Raw genomic sequence first — 17,271 nt, 5'->3', positions numbered from 1 at the left:
TTGGTGCCCCGTGGTTAACCCTGGGGCTGCCAGTGCCATCCATGGAGCGTTTTCACTCAGTCCCTAGGGTTTTTGGGAGGTCATGGTTAACCCTGAGGCTGCCAGTGCCATGGAGCTCTGGGAGCCCAGACCTGCCCACTCATTTTCCCTCAGTCCCTGGGATTCGGTGCCCGTGGTTAACCCCTGTGCTGCCAGTGCCATCCATGGAGCGTTTTCCCTCAATCCCTGGGATTCGGTGCCCGTGGTTAACCCTGGGGCTGCAGAGCTCTGGGAGCCCAGACCTGCCCACACGTTTTCCCTCAATCCCAGTTTTGTGACCAGGGCGCGGGGTGGAAGGGGAGCCAGCGCTCCGCAGCAGTCCTGTGGCCCTTTGGGAATGAGCCATTGGGAATTTTGAGTAGGAAATGAATTTTTTTCTCCAGTTTATGAGCCATCCTATAGAATTTCATCGTTATTCTTGCCTGAGAACTCTGCCTGCCGGCTGCAAAGCTCTGCAGAGAGGAAATCTCTCTCTGCTTGGATCAGCGGGATTTCGGCAATTTCTGCAGAGCTTTGAAAGGTTTTCAGAAAGCTCCTTTTTCCCATCCTTGCCAGATTTGCATGAGGTGTATGAATGATTAGATTGTGGATTCTTTGCTCACAAACCCTCCAGGGAGGGATCCTTCCTGCTCTCTTTTACTCCTGTGTCTGTAGAGCACATGGAATATGGGATCTGGCTGGGAGATGGGAGACCCTCGATGCTCCCACAGGACGAGGAATGGTCAGCCCAGGTGTGAGGGAGCCCAGGGGCCTTTGTGCCAACTTAAAGAGGTCTCAGTTATCCTTCTCTGAGCCTGGCCTTGGACTTCCCAGCTCCTTTCCCATCCTGAGCTGAGCACTAGGAATGGATGCCACTGCCAGGTCTCACAGCTTTTGCAGCTCTGTCTTTTTGGAAAGGCTGGATCTCTAAGCAGGAATGTTTGTAAGTGAAGAGCAGAGCCTGGGGGAAGGTTCCACCAGACCTTGTCCCAGGGATTGCTGACTCCCTTTGCACCCTGCCAGGCTGGGATTGTCAGAGAACCCGAAGAGATTTTGCACCCAGGAACCCCAAATCTTATCCTGATGCCCACACTGCTGCAGTCCCTGAGGGAATTCCCTGAGCTGTCCCACAAGCCTGGAATCGCTGAGCAAGACCCAGAAGCCAAAGCCAGCACGGAACAATCTCGAGCCAAGGGAAAGTGATCTTTCCATCAGAGCCGGGGAAGGTTTTCCCTCAGCCCTGGGGGTGGTGAAAGGTGCCGTCACCGGTTCCTTGAGCCATCAGCCCCGCTCTTGCGACATTCCCACCAGGAGGCAAATCCCAGATAGCCTCGATAGGGGAGCTGCAGACCTGCCGGGTCCCACTCTGCTATCTCAAGAATGCATTTGAACAGGAGCTGTTTCTGCAGCCTCTGGAGGTCAGGGCTTCAGATGGAAATCAAGCTCCAGAGACAGTCCCACGGGGCAAATTTCAGGAGTTTTGGAGTTGGTGTTCAGCTCAGATAAGCCCTTGAGAGTACAGATACTTTATCTGAGCCTTATCTGAGCTATTTGCATCACTTCAGCTTGAGAAACTGCTGTCAGACGTTTGGGGAGGGGGGGGGTCAATTAGGATGGTCTGTCTGTTCCTTTAACTGTTATTTCCAACACAGAGACAATTCCAGGAGGATGGGACTGTCCTGTGCCCCAGCACCGCTCCGGGAGTTCATCCAGGCTGGAGAGGGGAAGAGCAGGAGGAGGTGCCAGGCTTAAAGGACAGCATTAGGATGGACATTCCTTGAAAGCCCTGGAAGGGATTGCATCTCTCTGCTCTCCTAAAGTGGGATAGAATCAGCCCCTGCTGTTAATTGGGAATGGGAATGATTCCTCCTTTTCTGAGCAGAGCCAGGACTGAGCTTTCCAAAGGAGCTCTCTGCACCTCATTTACCAGAACCTGCCTTGTGCCTCTTTCTCACCTTGCCTGGAGCTCCTGGGGGGAATACGGTGTCCCTGATCTCTGGCTGCTCTCCCAGATCCCTCTTCACCCCAGCTTTGCAGCAATCAGCTGTTGGACTGCAGGGACCCTGCAGGGCAACCTCCTCTTCCCAGGGCGTGAGGGGTCCATCCACCCGAGCTCCCAGTCCTGGTGACTCTTCCCAGCACCCATGGTCATGGAGTCAGAGAAGCCCAGAATGGTTTGGGCTGGGGGACCTCAAAGCTCATCTTGTCCCCTAGTCAGGAACACCTTCCACTGGGCCAGGCTGCTCCAAGCCCTGTCCAGCCTGGACCTGAGGCTTTTTATGGGAGAAGGGTTCCCAGGGATAAGATCTGGGAGACCAGGCTGAGTCTTACCGCGGGGGTTTTGGAAGACCTTGGCTCCGTCACTCACCAGAAAGTCTTTAGGCATCCAAACCCCACTGCCTTCCACTGGAGTGAGATCCCTAAATCCCTGCAGTCGCTCCTGTGAGCCCCTGCACAGCCGTTTCTCACGTTGGAGATGCAGATGATTAATTCAGTGCACATTTTATGGCCGTGCTTAATTCAGCGAGGTCAGGGGAGTGGCTGGGGTCCCTGGAGAGCGGGACTGTTCGAGTGCTTCAGATTACACACAGAAAGAGATGTCTGAAGTGATCCTTGGCTGCCAGCATGGCCGGCCCTGGAGCTGCCTCCAGCCTCCCCAGCACGTGCTGGACTTTCCTGGCCCTCCGGATGGATCTTCCCCTGTGGGCTTTGGGATCAATAGGCTTTGGAAAAGCTGCACTGGGTCAGCTGTTGGCTGTTTGACCAGAGCTGGCATGTGGCTCCTCTGTGCAGCTGGTCCTGGGGAGGGACAGGCAGGGACAATGAGGTCCTGCGTGTGTTGGGATGACGGTTTCCCTGTGGGACAGCCATGGGACACTCTCTCCCTGTCTCCAAGTGGCTTCAGCGAGGTGTGGGAACAGTTTGGGATGGAGGGTGACATTTGCACACGGGCTCATTTTCAGCTTTAGGCTCACCAGAGGAGCTTCTCCATGCTCTGGGAGCTGCTTTGGAGACCTCTGATCCCCTCTTAGAGCCAGGGCTTCTCTTGATGTTTTTCCTTCCCCTGTGATGCTTCAAGGGCAGGTTGGGATGCAAAGCCAGGATCTCCACAAATCCCGGGCAGGAGGGTGGAGCCCAGTGGGGGTTGGTCTTTTCTCATGGCTAAGAAGGGACTGGGCACGGGAAAACAGCCTCAAGCTGTGCCAGGGTTGGGTATTTAGGAGAAATGGAGAAAAGAAACTGCTCCACTGAAGGGGAGATTTGATTTCTAAGGAGATCCAGCCCAAACTCCTTCTCCTTAACTCAGCAGCAGTTCTTTTTCAGGAGTCAGGAATGCCTTTGTCCCTGGTCTGTGTGATTCACTCTCCACATCTGAGGTTCAGGCAGGGCCAGGGGGCTCTTGCTTTGGTCAAACTGATGTCAGCACTGAGGTAGAAAAGGACAAAAGGGAGAGATGCCCCAAGGGAGCCTGTTAATGGAAAAATTCTAATTTGGTCAGTTCCAGGCATTTTGCAGAAGAGTCAGCGCTTGGGAGATTTCAGCCCAGTTTTCCAGGCTCCGAAGACAGGACTAATTCTGGAAAGCAGTGATGGAAATAAAGCTGGCATCTCCTCCTGCCCTGGACCAGCTCCTCCCCACGAGCAACCTTGGGGTATCTGAGACATCTGCAGAGGTGTCCAGACCTCTGCTTTGCATGCAGCCCCTGCCTGACCCCAGGAGAGCAGAGGCCTCCTGTGTCCGGCAGCTCTGGCAGTGTTTCCATCCAGGCAAACAGCCACGCCGTGGAAGTGGGAGCAGTTTTCCTTGCTCGGCACTAATCAGACTGACAGGATAACGAGGCAGCCCAGTAGCTTTGCTTCGCCTTCCCCTTGTGCCGAGTCCCAGGCTGGGTGTCAGCTCAGTCCCCATATCTTGAGGAAAAACCTCTCTTTTTTTCCACTTTTCTCCTTGTTGCTGCCAAAAGTGACAGATTGTTGGGCGGCAATCATCAATATTTTGTCAAAACCAAATCCAAATATTTCCAGCCAAACCTCAGCATTTTCTGGTGCTGATGCAAAAACAAATCTCCGTGGGAAATGCCAGCAGGGAAAGCAGATGGAGCAGCGGGCTGGGGCGTTCTGCTGTCCTGGCTCTCTGGCTGGGATGTGCGGCCGAGGGGCTGCGAGGCGCGGGGTGGTTGAACCCAAGAGCTAAATTTGGGCTGCTCTGTGTTTATTCAGCGTAAACAGCTGTGCTCTGCTGACCTGCACGAGCAGCCCGGCCTGGGCAGCTCATCCCACAGAGTCTGGAGCGCAGCAAGCACCGAAATTCCCTCCCTGCTTTCCAGGAGCAGGACGTGCTCCCTCACCCCAGCCACACTCTGAGCTCAGGGAATGATTTTAGGGGCTTCTCCCAGCTGGTCCTGCCTGGCTGTGGTCACCCTGCCCTTCTCCCCCCACATTTTCCCCTGCCCTTAGCAGAGCCATACTTCCACAACCATCTCTCTTCCCAAATCCCTTCCCAGGGGCCTCACAGCTCCAGAGGCACCGGATCATGGTGGGAGGACTTTCCCCTCCACACCCACCTGAAATCAGGGGTTTTGGGGCTCTCCCACGCCCGCCAAGAGCACCTTGCCCTGGCAGGCCGTCGCTGCCGCTCCTCACTTCATTAGCACCGGGGATGTTTATAAATGGCAGGATAATATTTTTCGTTTCCAGTTTGGGTTTCCAGGGCAGCCACTTTCTGAAGCACTTAGGAAGTTTAGAGAAGACGAGGTTATATAAACGGTTTTCCCCCCCTGGGCCCTTATTAATCAAGTGGCTGTGGAGCCATTCCCAGAGCTTTGGGATCGAGGGCACTGGCTGGGTGAGGGGAGGCAGCTTTTTCTTGGCTCCTGCCCTTTATTTGGGAGTTTGGGATGGATGGACTCTCAGACCTGGCTGTGGGGTTTGAGGACTGAGGAGGCTGCTCCAGGGTTGTGTTAAGCTGGGTTTGGGGCTGGGTTCTTGTGCAGCCCTTCTGGGCCTTCATGTGAGCCACGGCACATCTTTAAAGGACGTTTTTCCTGGCCCTGTGGACGCATCCCTGTAAAATTTGGTTATTTGGTGTAAAAACTTTGCATTTCCTGAGTGTGGGGAAAGTCTGATTTCAACAGCGACGTGCATCGAGTTGATCCCTGTGCTTTTCCAACAAAGCCCCATGGGTGTGCACATGCACTGATGCATAATTCCCCGATGCATTCCTAAAGCTCCCCAGCTTTTTCCCACCCAAGCTCCACCAGCAGCTGCTCCCCAGGGTGGGTTTGGAAAATAGGAGCCAGCTTTGGTCCCCATTAGAACCAAACCAAGCTCTGCCTCCTCCTCTGTGTCCTTCCTCCTGCTGCCTCCCCCCACACGGGATGAGGAATGGAGGTTTGCTTTTTTCCTTGGGTGGATGGAGCTGTGCAGCAGCAGTGGGTCCACAGGAAATCAGCTCATTCATCTGCTGCCCCACCTTCCCAGTCCTCCAGCCAGGCTCCCTCGGTGTGAAAACGATGATTGAAATAGCCAGGGGTGGGAAATGATGATTTAAAGGGGGTATTTGCAACTGTTGCTGACTGGGGCCTTGACAGAAAGGAACTGAATTTCTTCCGGGTCTTGGGAGCCTGTGGGGAAAGGTGTCGAACATCTGGAGTGATTCAGGGGTTCTGAGCTGTTGTGCTGGAGCTCAGCCCCGAGGAACTGGGCTGAGATGGGGAGAAAATCGTCCTGAGGCTTTGGGGTCGAGCTGGTGCAGGTTGGGTGTTCAGAAGGTGCTCGTCCACCTCCCGCAGGGATGGATGAGGGGCTGTGGTGGCCCCATCCATGACCCGAAACATGACATCCCAGGACATTTCAGGCAGCCTTGGGGTGTTTGATTCATCATCTGAGTGGATTTTCTTCCCTTCCCAGAACTCCTTTTCAGATTGGAAGGAAACCCCAAGCCCCAGAGGTTGTTTTGTTTCATCTCACAGAGCACAAATCGGCCTTCCCAGCCTCCCTTTTGCCTCATCCTCATCCTCAACCTTCCCCTCCCACAGAATCCTCGAAGAGGTGAACTAACTGGGTGAAAAGAGCTTGTTAACAAATTACTTTTAATAGGCCTTTTTTTTTTTTCCATTTTGCAATTCCTTCCCATATTAAAAGTGCAAAAATAGAAAGTTTTAGCTCTGGTTGAATGACACAACATTTTCCTTGTTTATTTTCTTTTCACTGCTTTAACCCAATGAGAAGTGTGGGAAAAATAAAAAAAAAACCCTGACAAGAAACTGGTCTGTATCAGCCAGGAACGTATTTGGAAAAAATATTTGCATCTGATTTTTTCAAAGCATGAAAAATAATAAATAAATAAATCATCTGTTTTCACGACTTTTGCTGCAGGCAGTTGGGAGGTTGGGATAGGGAAGCAGAGTGTGCTGAGCCCTCTTGGATCTCAGGATCTTTGTTCAACAGCTTCCTGAAAATGGGATGAGGAGGAATGGCTTCAGAGTGAAAGAGGGTGGGTTTAATGGGATACTGGGAAGGAATTAATCCCTGTGAGGGTGGGGAGGGCCTGGCACAGGGCAGCCGTGGCTGCCCCGTCCCTGGCAGTGTCCAAAGCCAGGTTGGACAGGGTTTGGAGCACGCTGGGACAGTGGAATGTGTCCCTGCCAAGGCAGGCGTGGCACTGGACGAGTTTTAAGGTGCCTTAAACCCCCTGAAGTCACCCGTGGCTGTCGCGGGATGACCGTGTCCCCTCCGGAGCCGCAATTCCCTGCCCAGCAGCTGTTCCCATTCACACCCGCAAGGATTTAGGACCTTGGGCGAGCTAATCAGGAGCCGCTCCCGGGGAGAGAGGCGTGTTATTTAATTAGCCGCACAATGGGCTGGCTGGGAGGCACGTGGTGGCTCTGATGGCAGCGGATAGATGTCCTTTTAGCCGGGCTAATTGTTGGGAAATAGCGGGGGCTTTGTTCAGCCCCAGCGTGGGCTCTGTGATCTCGCAGAGCCCGGGGGCTGCCCCGCTTTATAATTTTAGACAGATCCATTCAAGCCTGGCCTGCAGCGCGGGGCCGAACAAGCCGGGCATTGTTGCCGAGCCAGGGGCGGCGGCCAAGAAAACCCCCCCGAAAAACCCAAACACGTGTAGGGAGGAATATTTCCCTGGCGTTTGGTCGCTGCCAGGCCAGGTTGCCAAGCGCGGACAATTGCGGGAGAGGAGGTTTTTCCTCTTTGAGCCGCCTTTGCAGGCGGATCCCTCATCCCAGGAGTGATGCTGGGGGTGTCTCTGCTGGCAGAGACTCTCTGGGCAGGGCAGTTCCAGGGCTGTGGGTCTCATCCTGGAATTTCCGTGCTCCGGGATAATCGTGCCCATCCCGGAATTTTCTCCCCAGACTGGCTGTGTGCACCTGTCACCTCACGGCCGTGGCAGGGCAGTGGTTTGGGATGGAGGCACCTTGGTTGGTTGTGCCTCTCAGGGTCCTGTGCAACCAGGGATGGAAATCCCAGTTCTCTTTCCTGAGCTTTCCCCTCAAATCTCTCTCTGGAGAGACCCCATCATGGTCCCCCACCCCTGAGCTTTTCCTTTGGCACTGCTGAGCTCCCAGCTCCTTGGGAAGGGAGAAAGCACCACCAAAAAAAGGGATGGAAGCACAAATGTGGAAATGCCGACCAGGAATTAAACTTCCATCACTTGAACCCCTCTGCCCTGGCCCCGGCATTAACCTGGGGGTCACCGCAGTCCTGGGGTTTATTTTCCTGGGCTGGTCACTTCCAGCTGGCTGCGAGCATGGGATTCTCCCGGTGGCTGCCACTTCTCAGGCTGTGGATTCTCTACCAGAGCTTGGAGCCGGACTGACCTTCCTTGGGAGGTGCTTGTGTGGCTCTTGGACCTTGCTGAAGTGAAATGCGGCTGTCCCTCGGCGCTTGGTGAAGCACTGGGTGCTGTTTTGCTGGTGGTGGGTTTTGGAAAGATGGGAAGGGCAGAGAAGCATCAGTGATCAGAGCCTGGCTGTCAGGAGACCGTTTATGAGCAAGGCTCCCTTTGCCTCTCCTGCATGAACCCTCCGTGCATCCCAGGGAAGGGAATTTCAAGGGCTGCCAGGGACCAGCTCAGTAAGAAGAGACTGGTGAATGCCGAGAGTGCAGCCACGAGCTGTGCTGCTTAAACCTGAGCTGGCTGCTGTTCGTGCTCTGAAGGAGAGAGATCTGAGGCCAGAGAGATCCGAGCAAAGGTGAGGGAGGGCGTCCTGCGGGGGAGATTCGATGTGTATCAGCTGCACATGCCCGGTGTAACTGTGAGTATCGGGAGTTCAACAGCAAAACCCCTCAGGGTGTGTTTACCAAGAGCTTGGTGCTGTGACTTGAGGGGAGAGGGAAAATGTCCGGAGAGCAAAGAGCGCTGCAGAGCAGCTTACGAGGGTTTTCCATCCAGCAGGGACACGAGTGAGTGACCGCACGCCCGCCAAGGAGATTCCCGTCAGGGTGGCATTGCCGGAGCCCAGAGCAGCTCCCCAGGTGCGGGATCAGCACCTCTGGGAGGCACTTGGAGGTGCTCGGGCAGCTCCTGAGGCTGGTTCGGGTGCCCTGGCGTGTGACGGGGCTGTGGCTCTGCGTGCCGAGCCTTGACCCCCGCTGGCCACAAAGCGGCTTTTGTGAGCCCTCCCCGCCGGGACTTAATGAGAGCAGGAGCCGCGGAGGCTCGGAGCCCGGGGACAGGCGGTCACAGGAGGGCATTGTGGCAGCGATGGCCCGGGGCTGGGCCGGCCCAGGGCTGGAGATCCCAGCGGGAGCACTGCCCTGGCTGGGGGACTCTCCGTGCCTCCAGCCCCGCAGCGAGGGCACCCCAGAGGCCACATCTGGGGCACGGTCAGCACCTCCGGGACCCCGGCGCTGGATCTGGGAGCGGCCCGGCTCCCACAGCCCGCCCGGGGGCACACGCAGGATGTGCCACTAACGAGCTCTGCTGCCCTGCCCGAGCCAAAAGCGGGAGGCTGGGTCAGCAGGGCTACTCCAGCCTCCTCTTACCAAAATACTCCAATACTTCCCAGCTATTACGGCGCTTGAAAGAATTTCTCGTATCATTTTAAATTCCAGGAAGGGTATCTCCCAGGGGAACGGCCGTGGCAGCTGCCTGCTCTTTCCTCTCATTGCACAGGGCCACCTCCACGCCCAGGGCCACCTCCCTGCTCTTTCCTTTCTTGGAGTGGTGGCCGCTGCTCCTTCCAACAATGTCCCCGTTACGATAAATCCTTTCATGTCTCCCTTTCTCCCTGGAATTGCAGGACAGTTTTTTGCTTTTTTGTTCTTTTTTTTCCTCTCCCCTTTGCTCCTGATTTTTGTCCCATGCCCTCTGGATATTGTTTACTTGACAAAACATCAAACCCAATCCCTGACCGCTCGCGATCATTAAAAATCCCATGGCAGTTTTGGGGAAGGCTCCAATTTGGCTAATTACGTTCTGCCATAAATATCCCCCTGCAGTTTTAATTGGATATGGTGTTCTTCATTTCCTGGCCATTACAGCTGGGTGGATGCTCCACGTTATTCCGTGGCCGTTGTATTTCACACCATGTTTTGGTAGCAGCAGTGCTCGGAAAAGCTCCTTCTCCAGACCAGAAGTCACACCTAATTCCTGCTGGGATGGGAATGGGGAAATGCAAGGGAAAGGAGAAGCTGTCCCAGCTCCATGGCATCTGAAGGAGAGCCAGCAGCTGCCCCGGGCTGGGACAGGAGTGAATTTGGCTGTGGGGAAGTGAAAGAGCCACCCCAGCCAGGAGAGAGGTCATGGAAGGTTCGGAAATCACGGCAAAGTCTCTGCTCTCCTAATACCTTTCCTCAGTGCTAAATGAATAATAATTATTATTGTTCTGTTAACCCAAGGTTCGTCAGCGGCCGCGGGAACAATGGGGCATTACTGCCTGTCCTTTCTTTGTTCCCAGCGTTGCAAACAGCGGGGCGCTGCGGCAGGAGGGCAGAGGGTTATCGCCCATCTCTGGGCTGCAGGGCCGCTCTCCAGCCCCGCATCCTCCCTCCCCGGACAGAGCCTGAGTGGATATTAACGCTCAGTAACGACCCAGTGGAAAACGAGGGTGAGACTTGGATGGGGAAGAGGAAAGATTTCTCTAAAGCCTGCGAGCAGCAAATAGGAACCAGTTGCTGGGGCGAAGTCATGTTTGGCAGGTCTTGGACTCAGAATGGTCACATCCCAGCTGAAGAAACTAATCAATGGATTCCTTCCATGCCTTCTGCGAACACTGAGCCATTGAGCGGCTCAGCTGGAGCTCAGAGCCAGGGCTTTCATGTTGCAGCTCTGAAGTGAACACAAATTAAGGCGGCTGCTGGGATAGAGTTCGAAGGAGAGATTCAGCTGCCCTGGAAGGAAACCTCCGTCTGCAGCCACTCCGTTGTTTTCCTCCCCTTTGGGGATTTTTGCCCTGGTGCTACTTTTGGAAGCATTTCCAGTTTCCCTGTGTGTAGGGCTTGCCAAGCATTGCACCAGCAAAATGGAACACAAGTTTGGGGAGGCGCAAGGGGATGAGGCAAAGCTCAGAGGTCCTCTGCAGCCATCCTGCCCCAAGCTGGGCTCGGTGTCATCGGCTGTGTGGGATCAGGGCCCAGCCAGGATGCCAGCAGCGTGTGGATCTCTCCTAATAAGAACCCCACAAGCTGTGAGAAAGGTCTTTATTAGCAGCTTTGTCGTGGTCCAGAAGAGAAGGATCTCCAGCACAGGTGCCCTGGAGTTCAGCCAGTCCTCGAGACTGTAACACTGCAGGAGAGGCCGAGCCAAAAGCATCGGCCCAGGGGAGCGAGGCTAAAGCAGAGACACCTCAGGGCCTCCTCTGTTGCTGCGTCTCAATCCCTGCAGCTCCATCCTCTGCCCAGGAGAGCCTTGTGCCGTGTGCCACCAACAGCCTGTCCCAGTTTGTGTTTGGGCGAGTCCCGGTGACCTCGCCACGCCTCCTCCTCCCCTGTTTCGGTCCGGGGGTTGTGGTTTGCTGCAGCCGCGCTCCGAGCGGGGCGAACGAGCCGCCCGGGGGGGTCATTTCCATACGGTTGGGACCGCAGGTGCTTTCTGCTGGCTCCGGCAGGCAGCTGCACAAACCGGCACCCCCGGCCAGCTCCCTCCTCTCCCTGCCGCGGGATCCCAGCCCGGCCGAGCGCGGGAAGGAAAGGACTGGGGGGCTCTGATAACTGCATCGGGTTTCTCTTCCCAAGCCTGCTCTGGAGGGATCAGAGATCAGGCAGCTGTTTCTCCTGAATCCCCTTTTGATTTTCAGCTAGAAACGGTCTGCTAAATCTTTCTGTAGTTTCTTCCTTCAGTTGTTGCTGTAGGGGGAAGAAAGAAACCCAAACCGGGGGCAGGTGCAAGGACATGAGCCTGTCCTGGGGAGGGACCACATTTTATCCCTGCAGCCATCCTCTTCCCACCTTCGGATTTCCAGGTTCATTCCTGTGGTGGGTTCCAAACCAGCAGCCGAGGTTTCCAACTCTGAGCATGGCTCAGGTTCTCCCGAGCCCTCGGGAATCAGTGGAGGAGGTTTTTCATCACAGCAAATTGCTGGTCCCGCTCCACTGCTGCAGGAATAGGTTGCCCAGGACTGAGCTTGCAAGTGAATTGGAAACAAGACTGCCTGTAAAACTGGGAATGGAGAGGTTGTCAGTGGGTGAGGAAGATGAACTTTGGGCCGGAGCTCCCTGCCGGGCTTTGCCAGCTCTCAGCCCCCCTGCTGCTCGATCTGCCTGCCTTGGCAAAGCCGTGCGTGCAGCCAGAGCCAGCTCTCCGCGTCTGCCCCAGCACCTCGCAGCTTCTTTCGGTTGCACAAATCTCCTGCTATAAATACGCCCGTGGTGGCTGAGACAGGCCCCGCTGCAGAAGCGAAATAACCTGAGCTGCAGCGTTTGAATCTGCAGCTCATCTTTCGGGGCCTTGGGAGGTTTCAGGGGTGTTTGCAAGCGGGACCCTGGTCCATCCCAAGGGCTGGGCAGTGCCATAACCCCAGGCCTGTGTTCACTTGAGCCCATCTTTGATGGGAGCAGCCTGATCTGCCCCAGAGAGTCGGAGGCTGTTACACACTTTCAGAGTGAGAGAACCACAAGAGCTGGTTGCTAATGACTTTTTTTCTCCGTGCCGGTAAGCTGACATCTGTGAGTCATTCTCTCCTTCTGCTCTGCCGTTTGTGGTCTGAAGTTTGTGCTACCTAAATACAATCAAATAGATTTCATGTGAAAACCGGTATTTTTCTGTTAACTCCATGCCGTGCTGGCATGATACTCATCTTGTATCTTCAAGATGCTTTTTATCCAGTCAGTTCCCAACTCCTTTTGGCCTCCCACCTCTACCAAGCAGGCCTGAGAACGGCCACCCCTGGCTGTCACCCACCAGGACACAATGTGCACAGCTCTGCCCTGGCTGTGCCCCTGAGTTCGAATGTGTGGGACAGGATCAGGCTGCTCCAGGCGGGATGGTGGGAATGTGAAGGGGTGATGGAAACGTGAGGAGATGAAGGGGTGATGGGAACTGAAGGGGTGAGTGTGGAAGGCAGCGGTTCATGTCGAGACAGGCGGGGTGAAGACAACTGGCCCAGTTTCAAGAACCACCGGTTTCAGGCAGTGGCTCCAGCCGGGGCGGCATTTTCCCGTGCTCAAACTCTCACTCCGCCGTGTTTGGGGGCCGGGATGCGAGCAGAGGTCGGGGCGGAGGCGCCCTGGATGCGCTGCCCCCCCTCCACGCCCGGACCCCCCGTTCCCCCGGCAGCGCCGGCTCCGCTCCCCGCGGCGCCGGGGGCCGGGGCCGCCTCCGGGGCGGGGCGGGGCGGGTCCCTCCCGCCGCTGTCACCGCTCGGGGCCGGCCCAGCGCCCTCCCCTCGGCTCAGCCCGGCCGGGGCGGCGGCGGCGGGGACGGGCGAGGCGGAGCGGAGAGGAGCAGGGAGCGCAGCGCAGCCGGGAGCGGAGCGAGGGAGCGCGGAAGGAAGGAAGGAAGGAAGGAAGGAGGAGGAGGAGGAGGAGGAGAAGGAGAAGGAGAAGGAGGAGGAGGAAGAGCAGCGGGAGGAGGGAGGCAGCGCCGGCCGCGCTGCCCCGGGCGCCCCGCTCCGCGCTCGGCGGGGCTCAGCCACCGCCCCCCGCTCCCGGCGCGACGCCCCCGCGGCGCTGCCCCAGCCATGAAGGCGGCGGTGGATCTGACCATCATCAAGACGGAGAAGGTGGACATCGAGCTCTTCCCGTCCCCCGGTGAGCGCCGTGTCCCCTCCGCGCCCGCTCCGCGCAGCCCCGTCCCCTTCTCCCTGCGAGGGCGGCGGCGGGAGAGGTTTGGCCGGGGGGGGAGGGGGTGATCAGAGAGGTCGGTGTGGGCTTTTTGGGGGTGTCTTTGGGAAGGGAACACGGAGCGCACCCCAAGTCGCAGCGCAGCGGTGCCGCCCGGGCTCTGCCCGCTGCCGAAGGCCAATTGACTTTCCGAGCGCTTTTACGACTTTCAATCCCCCTCCTTCTCCTAAAAACCATCCCGCCGCCCCTCCAGCCTCCTTCCCTCATGCGCCTGGCATCCTTGCCGGGATGCAGGGAAGCCCGTCCGGCGGCAGAGACGCGCTCCCCGGGACTCCCCCGTCTCTAGCTGGGATGTGCGTTCCCCCATCCCTCGCTGAAAATGCCTTGTGTGGTCCAAGCACTCGTGGTATTTGGGAAACACCGCTCCAGCGGTAAGTGCTCTGGATTTTGCACGTTTAATCCAGGAAAACCCGCCGCTTTGATTTTTTTTTTCCTCCTTTCTGGAGCTGGATAAATGGGTGGAGAGAGCAACACGTTACTGAAGGGAGGCGAGAGGGGGTTTGTGTGTGCTGTAGCGGTGAGTTCAGCTGCTGCTGACTGCGGTTACTGCTCCGAGCCGAGCCTTGACCAGAATAAGGGCTGCTGTTCGCACACTGCTGGCGTCGGCTGCTCCTGACCCCGGGCGCTCAACTGCTCTCTGCCCTGCCCGGGCGAGGTGGAGGATGGAGCTTGGAGGGCCCGCAGGAAAAAAAAAAAAAACAAACCTCCTTTTTCTGCATAAAACGAGTCCTGTTGCTTCATCTCTCCCTGCTGTGATTCCCACTGGAAGTTTGCTGGATTTTGTGCAGGGCCAGTGCGGCGAAGAAAATCAAATTTAAGATTGAGCTGTACGTTTCTCTGCTGGTTAGGAAGTTTCTAGGAAAGCCAGAAAGGAGGCAGAGCTCCTGCAGGCATTGGAATTTTGGGCTGCATGTGGAAATAAAATGACAGCTGAGTGCTGGAGCCGCACAGGGGTTGGTGCTTAGACTTCAGTAGATGCTGGTGCAGCATCAGCTGGGCTGCAAAGAGCTCCAAAGTCAGCACCCACCTGGGCATCAGCCATCCGTGGGCTACGGAGTGTCCAGCGCAGGAGTGTCTCCCTTGGGATCCCTCCTCCCGTCCTCTGACCCTGTGCTGGTCAGAGCAGGGCCGGTGCTCCCTGCCCCGACAGCAGGGCTGCGCCTGGCTCGGGGTGTGGGCTGGGGGCACCAGGCTTCAAAATTCCCGAGGGATGCTGAGGATGCACCCACGCAGCTGAAATGAGAGGCTCGAGCGGAGCTGAGGACCCGCTTGTGCCTATTTCCTAAAACTTTGGTGAAGACTCACTCCTGCCCTTCAGCTCCTGAGGGCAGTTTGCTTTGTTGGAAGGGCAGAAAATGGGATAGGAATAAACACCTGGACCATCAGGGTGGGATGAGGTTCGCTTTTCACTCCAGAGTAAAGTATCTGTTTAAATTTGCACTCTCCTGGTGTGGGTGGGAGCTCTCACAGAGGCTCTGGGTGTCTGAGCCCTGGAGCAGTGGAATTCCCTGGTGCCCGAAGGGAGGACTGAGCTTCACCCTGCCTTAAGCTCATTTTTTTCCGTCCCTGAAAGCTCTGCCGCAGCTGATGTCAGCAAACAGTTCTTAGAGCCAACCCAAAGTTTAAACTCGGCCAGGAAGAGCGCTGAAAAACACAAACCCGAGAGGCAGAAAAGAGCTGCCCCCCCATCGGGCTCGGCTGCAGCCGCTCCTGTGCTGGTGGCTGCGCTCGCTGGGAGCCACAAAGGTCAGCGCTGTCAATTAGCTGGCTTAACCTCATTTCCCCTCCAGCTCGGGGAGAACGCGGCAGCTTTCTGGTTTGGTGGGATTGATGGTGAGGGAAGGAGTGAGGATGCTGCTGGGTTGTGTTCCTGGGATCCAACCATGCTGCGGGGAGGGAACATCACTTCTCTCTGCTCCTGGAGGACTCATCCGCGCCCTGAATCTGCCACCAAGTGTTCCCATCGTCCTGAATTCCAAAATGGGCTGAGAAGGACTCCAGCCCCTTGTCCCTTCACAAAGCAGCCATGCCCGATGTGATCCCTGGGGTTAACCCTGGGCAGGGAGGATCCCTGCAGCCAGAGGATTTCAGTTGTGCAGGATGTTTGATGTGCCAGGTGCCCCATAAAACCACACCCCTGTCCCCTTTCACCCCCCAAACCAAGCACTGCTCCACCCCGCACCTCTGCCTGCAACACTTCGGGGGGATTTGTGGTGTGTCCGAAGGGTTTAAAAATAACCTGGAGGGGATGTGGAGTTGTAGGAAGCTTCCAAAGCCAAATTTCCCCCTCCACCCGTGCTGTTATCAGCAGGAATGTGTGGGTGAGATGAGCAGAACCCCAAGGAGGTGGGTTCTCCTTTAATGTACCATTTTATGTGCATGGATATTTTTATGAGGCTCTGATGGAGAGGACAGTAACATCACTTGTGGTTGTACCTACATTGCCAATCCACCAATGGCTGGGTGGGGCGGGTTTTGAGACAGTAAAACCCCAAACCACGCAAAATTCAACCCCAAGGGGAACTTCACCTGGCGGCTGCTGAACGCTGCCCTCCACAAATCACTTTGTTTCCTGCACGCTCCGTTCGCTGGCTGTGGGCAGAGTGGGAAGCAGCTCCCGGAGCTGTGGGGTGTAGCTGGGGTTTCCAGGCACTCATCTCTTGCTAAGGAAGCTGCGGATTTGCTGCCCCCGAGGTCCCAGAGCAGGGTTGTAATCCCAGGTGTCGTTCCCGGTCATCCCAGGTGGAGCAGGGATGCTGAGCTCCCCATCCTGCATCCAGCTCTCCTTTTGCCTGCTTTCCCTGGAGGTGTGTTACAGGAGCAGGGGGGGATTTGTTCCTGGAAAAGGGATTTGCTCCGCGCACACGCAGCACAGAAATCCGGACTTTTCGGCTCTTCCCATGCCTACCCTGAGGACAGCTGGGACATGGACACGTTGTTTCCATTGGCCTGTGCGTGGGTGGCATCCCAGGGGTGTATTTTTATCTGGCAAGAGCCTTTCCCTCTGTTTAGGATTTGGGACGTCACTTGGGGCTGAAGCAAGATTTTCCCTTCCAACCCAAACCTCTGTAAGATTCTGGTTCTCCTGCTGTGGTGCTGCAGGGTACAGGAAAGCTCCTGCACAGCTTCCGTGCTGCTTTTGGGTGTAGGAGCTGCCTGAATCGTGCTTCTCCCCCTTCCCACAGCCAGGTCAGGCTTTGCTTTCACTTTCAGTGCAGACAAATACGGGAGTTTGCATTTAAAGCGAGCCTGGCAAATGCGGAGCCCCTCCACAGAGCCTCGCCGCGGGCGAGTGGCAGAGAAAATCGCTCTTCTTTAGGTTTCAGGAGGGGATCCTTCATTCTGCCCTCTGCCTTGTCTAGGCAGGACAAGTTTGCAGCCATCCCTGGCTCCCAGGTGTGCAGGGAACCGACTCACAGCTGGATCGGCCCGTCCAGCGGGGCTCAGTTTGCTGAGCTGGTCGGGATAAAAGCGCTCAGGGACCTGGAACATTGCTCTCATCCAAAAAGAGGGGTTGGATCCTGCGTTATCTCCTCCAGCTGTGTCAGCTGCTGCGTGACTCAGTTTCCCTGCTGCTGACGGGAGCTGGCTCCTGCATGGCCACGTTTTCTTTCCATGCGGGATAAAACCCAGCAGAGAGCTCCAGCATTTCTCTCCCCGCTTTGGGATGTTCTCTGTCCCTCGCTCTGCCTCAGAGGTGCTGGGAGAGCGCCCACCTGTCCTCCCCGGGACACGCAGGATGCCAGAGCCTGGGGGAAGGAAAGTACTGATTGGTGATTCCAGGGATGCGGGGAATCGCATTCGGATCTTTTGGAATGCTCTGCTCTGCAGTGCAGCCAAGGTGAGAGCCGGGCTCGGCTGGGGATGCTCTGTGTGGGCTGGAATCATCAGCAGCGAGGCTGAGGCTCGGAAATGGAGGGCTTGGGGCTGCTCTCGCCTTTTCGGTGCTGATTGC

General features: G+C 56.5%; 1 protein-coding gene across 2 annotated transcripts in view; it reads left to right on the top strand.

Moving 5' to 3' along the window:
• ETS1 (ETS proto-oncogene 1, transcription factor) overlaps nucleotides 1-17,271 on the top strand; it is a 75,627-nt gene that overhangs the window by 16,189 nt on the left and 42,167 nt on the right. The window contains exon 1 of one of the 2 annotated variants that reach the window (XM_042034085.1): nucleotides 13,009-13,223. The exons of the other annotated variant lie outside the window; for it this stretch is intronic. Within the exon in view, the coding sequence (XP_041890019.1) occupies nucleotides 13,154-13,223 (70 nt within the window). The 5' untranslated portion in view covers nucleotides 13,009-13,153. Of the gene's footprint in view, nucleotides 1-13,008; nucleotides 13,224-17,271 lie in introns of those variants that run through there. 2 annotated transcript variants of the gene reach the window in all.

This window comes from Corvus kubaryi, unplaced genomic scaffold (assembly GCF_017639235.1).
Source record: "Corvus kubaryi isolate FWS band 111438036 unplaced genomic scaffold, C.kubaryi_AGA036_p1.0 37367, whole genome shotgun sequence".
Taxonomy (NCBI): domain Eukaryota; kingdom Metazoa; phylum Chordata; class Aves; order Passeriformes; family Corvidae; genus Corvus; species Corvus kubaryi.
Note: the sequence above shows the minus strand (reverse complement) of the source record. Positions and strands in the feature narration are given on the sequence as shown.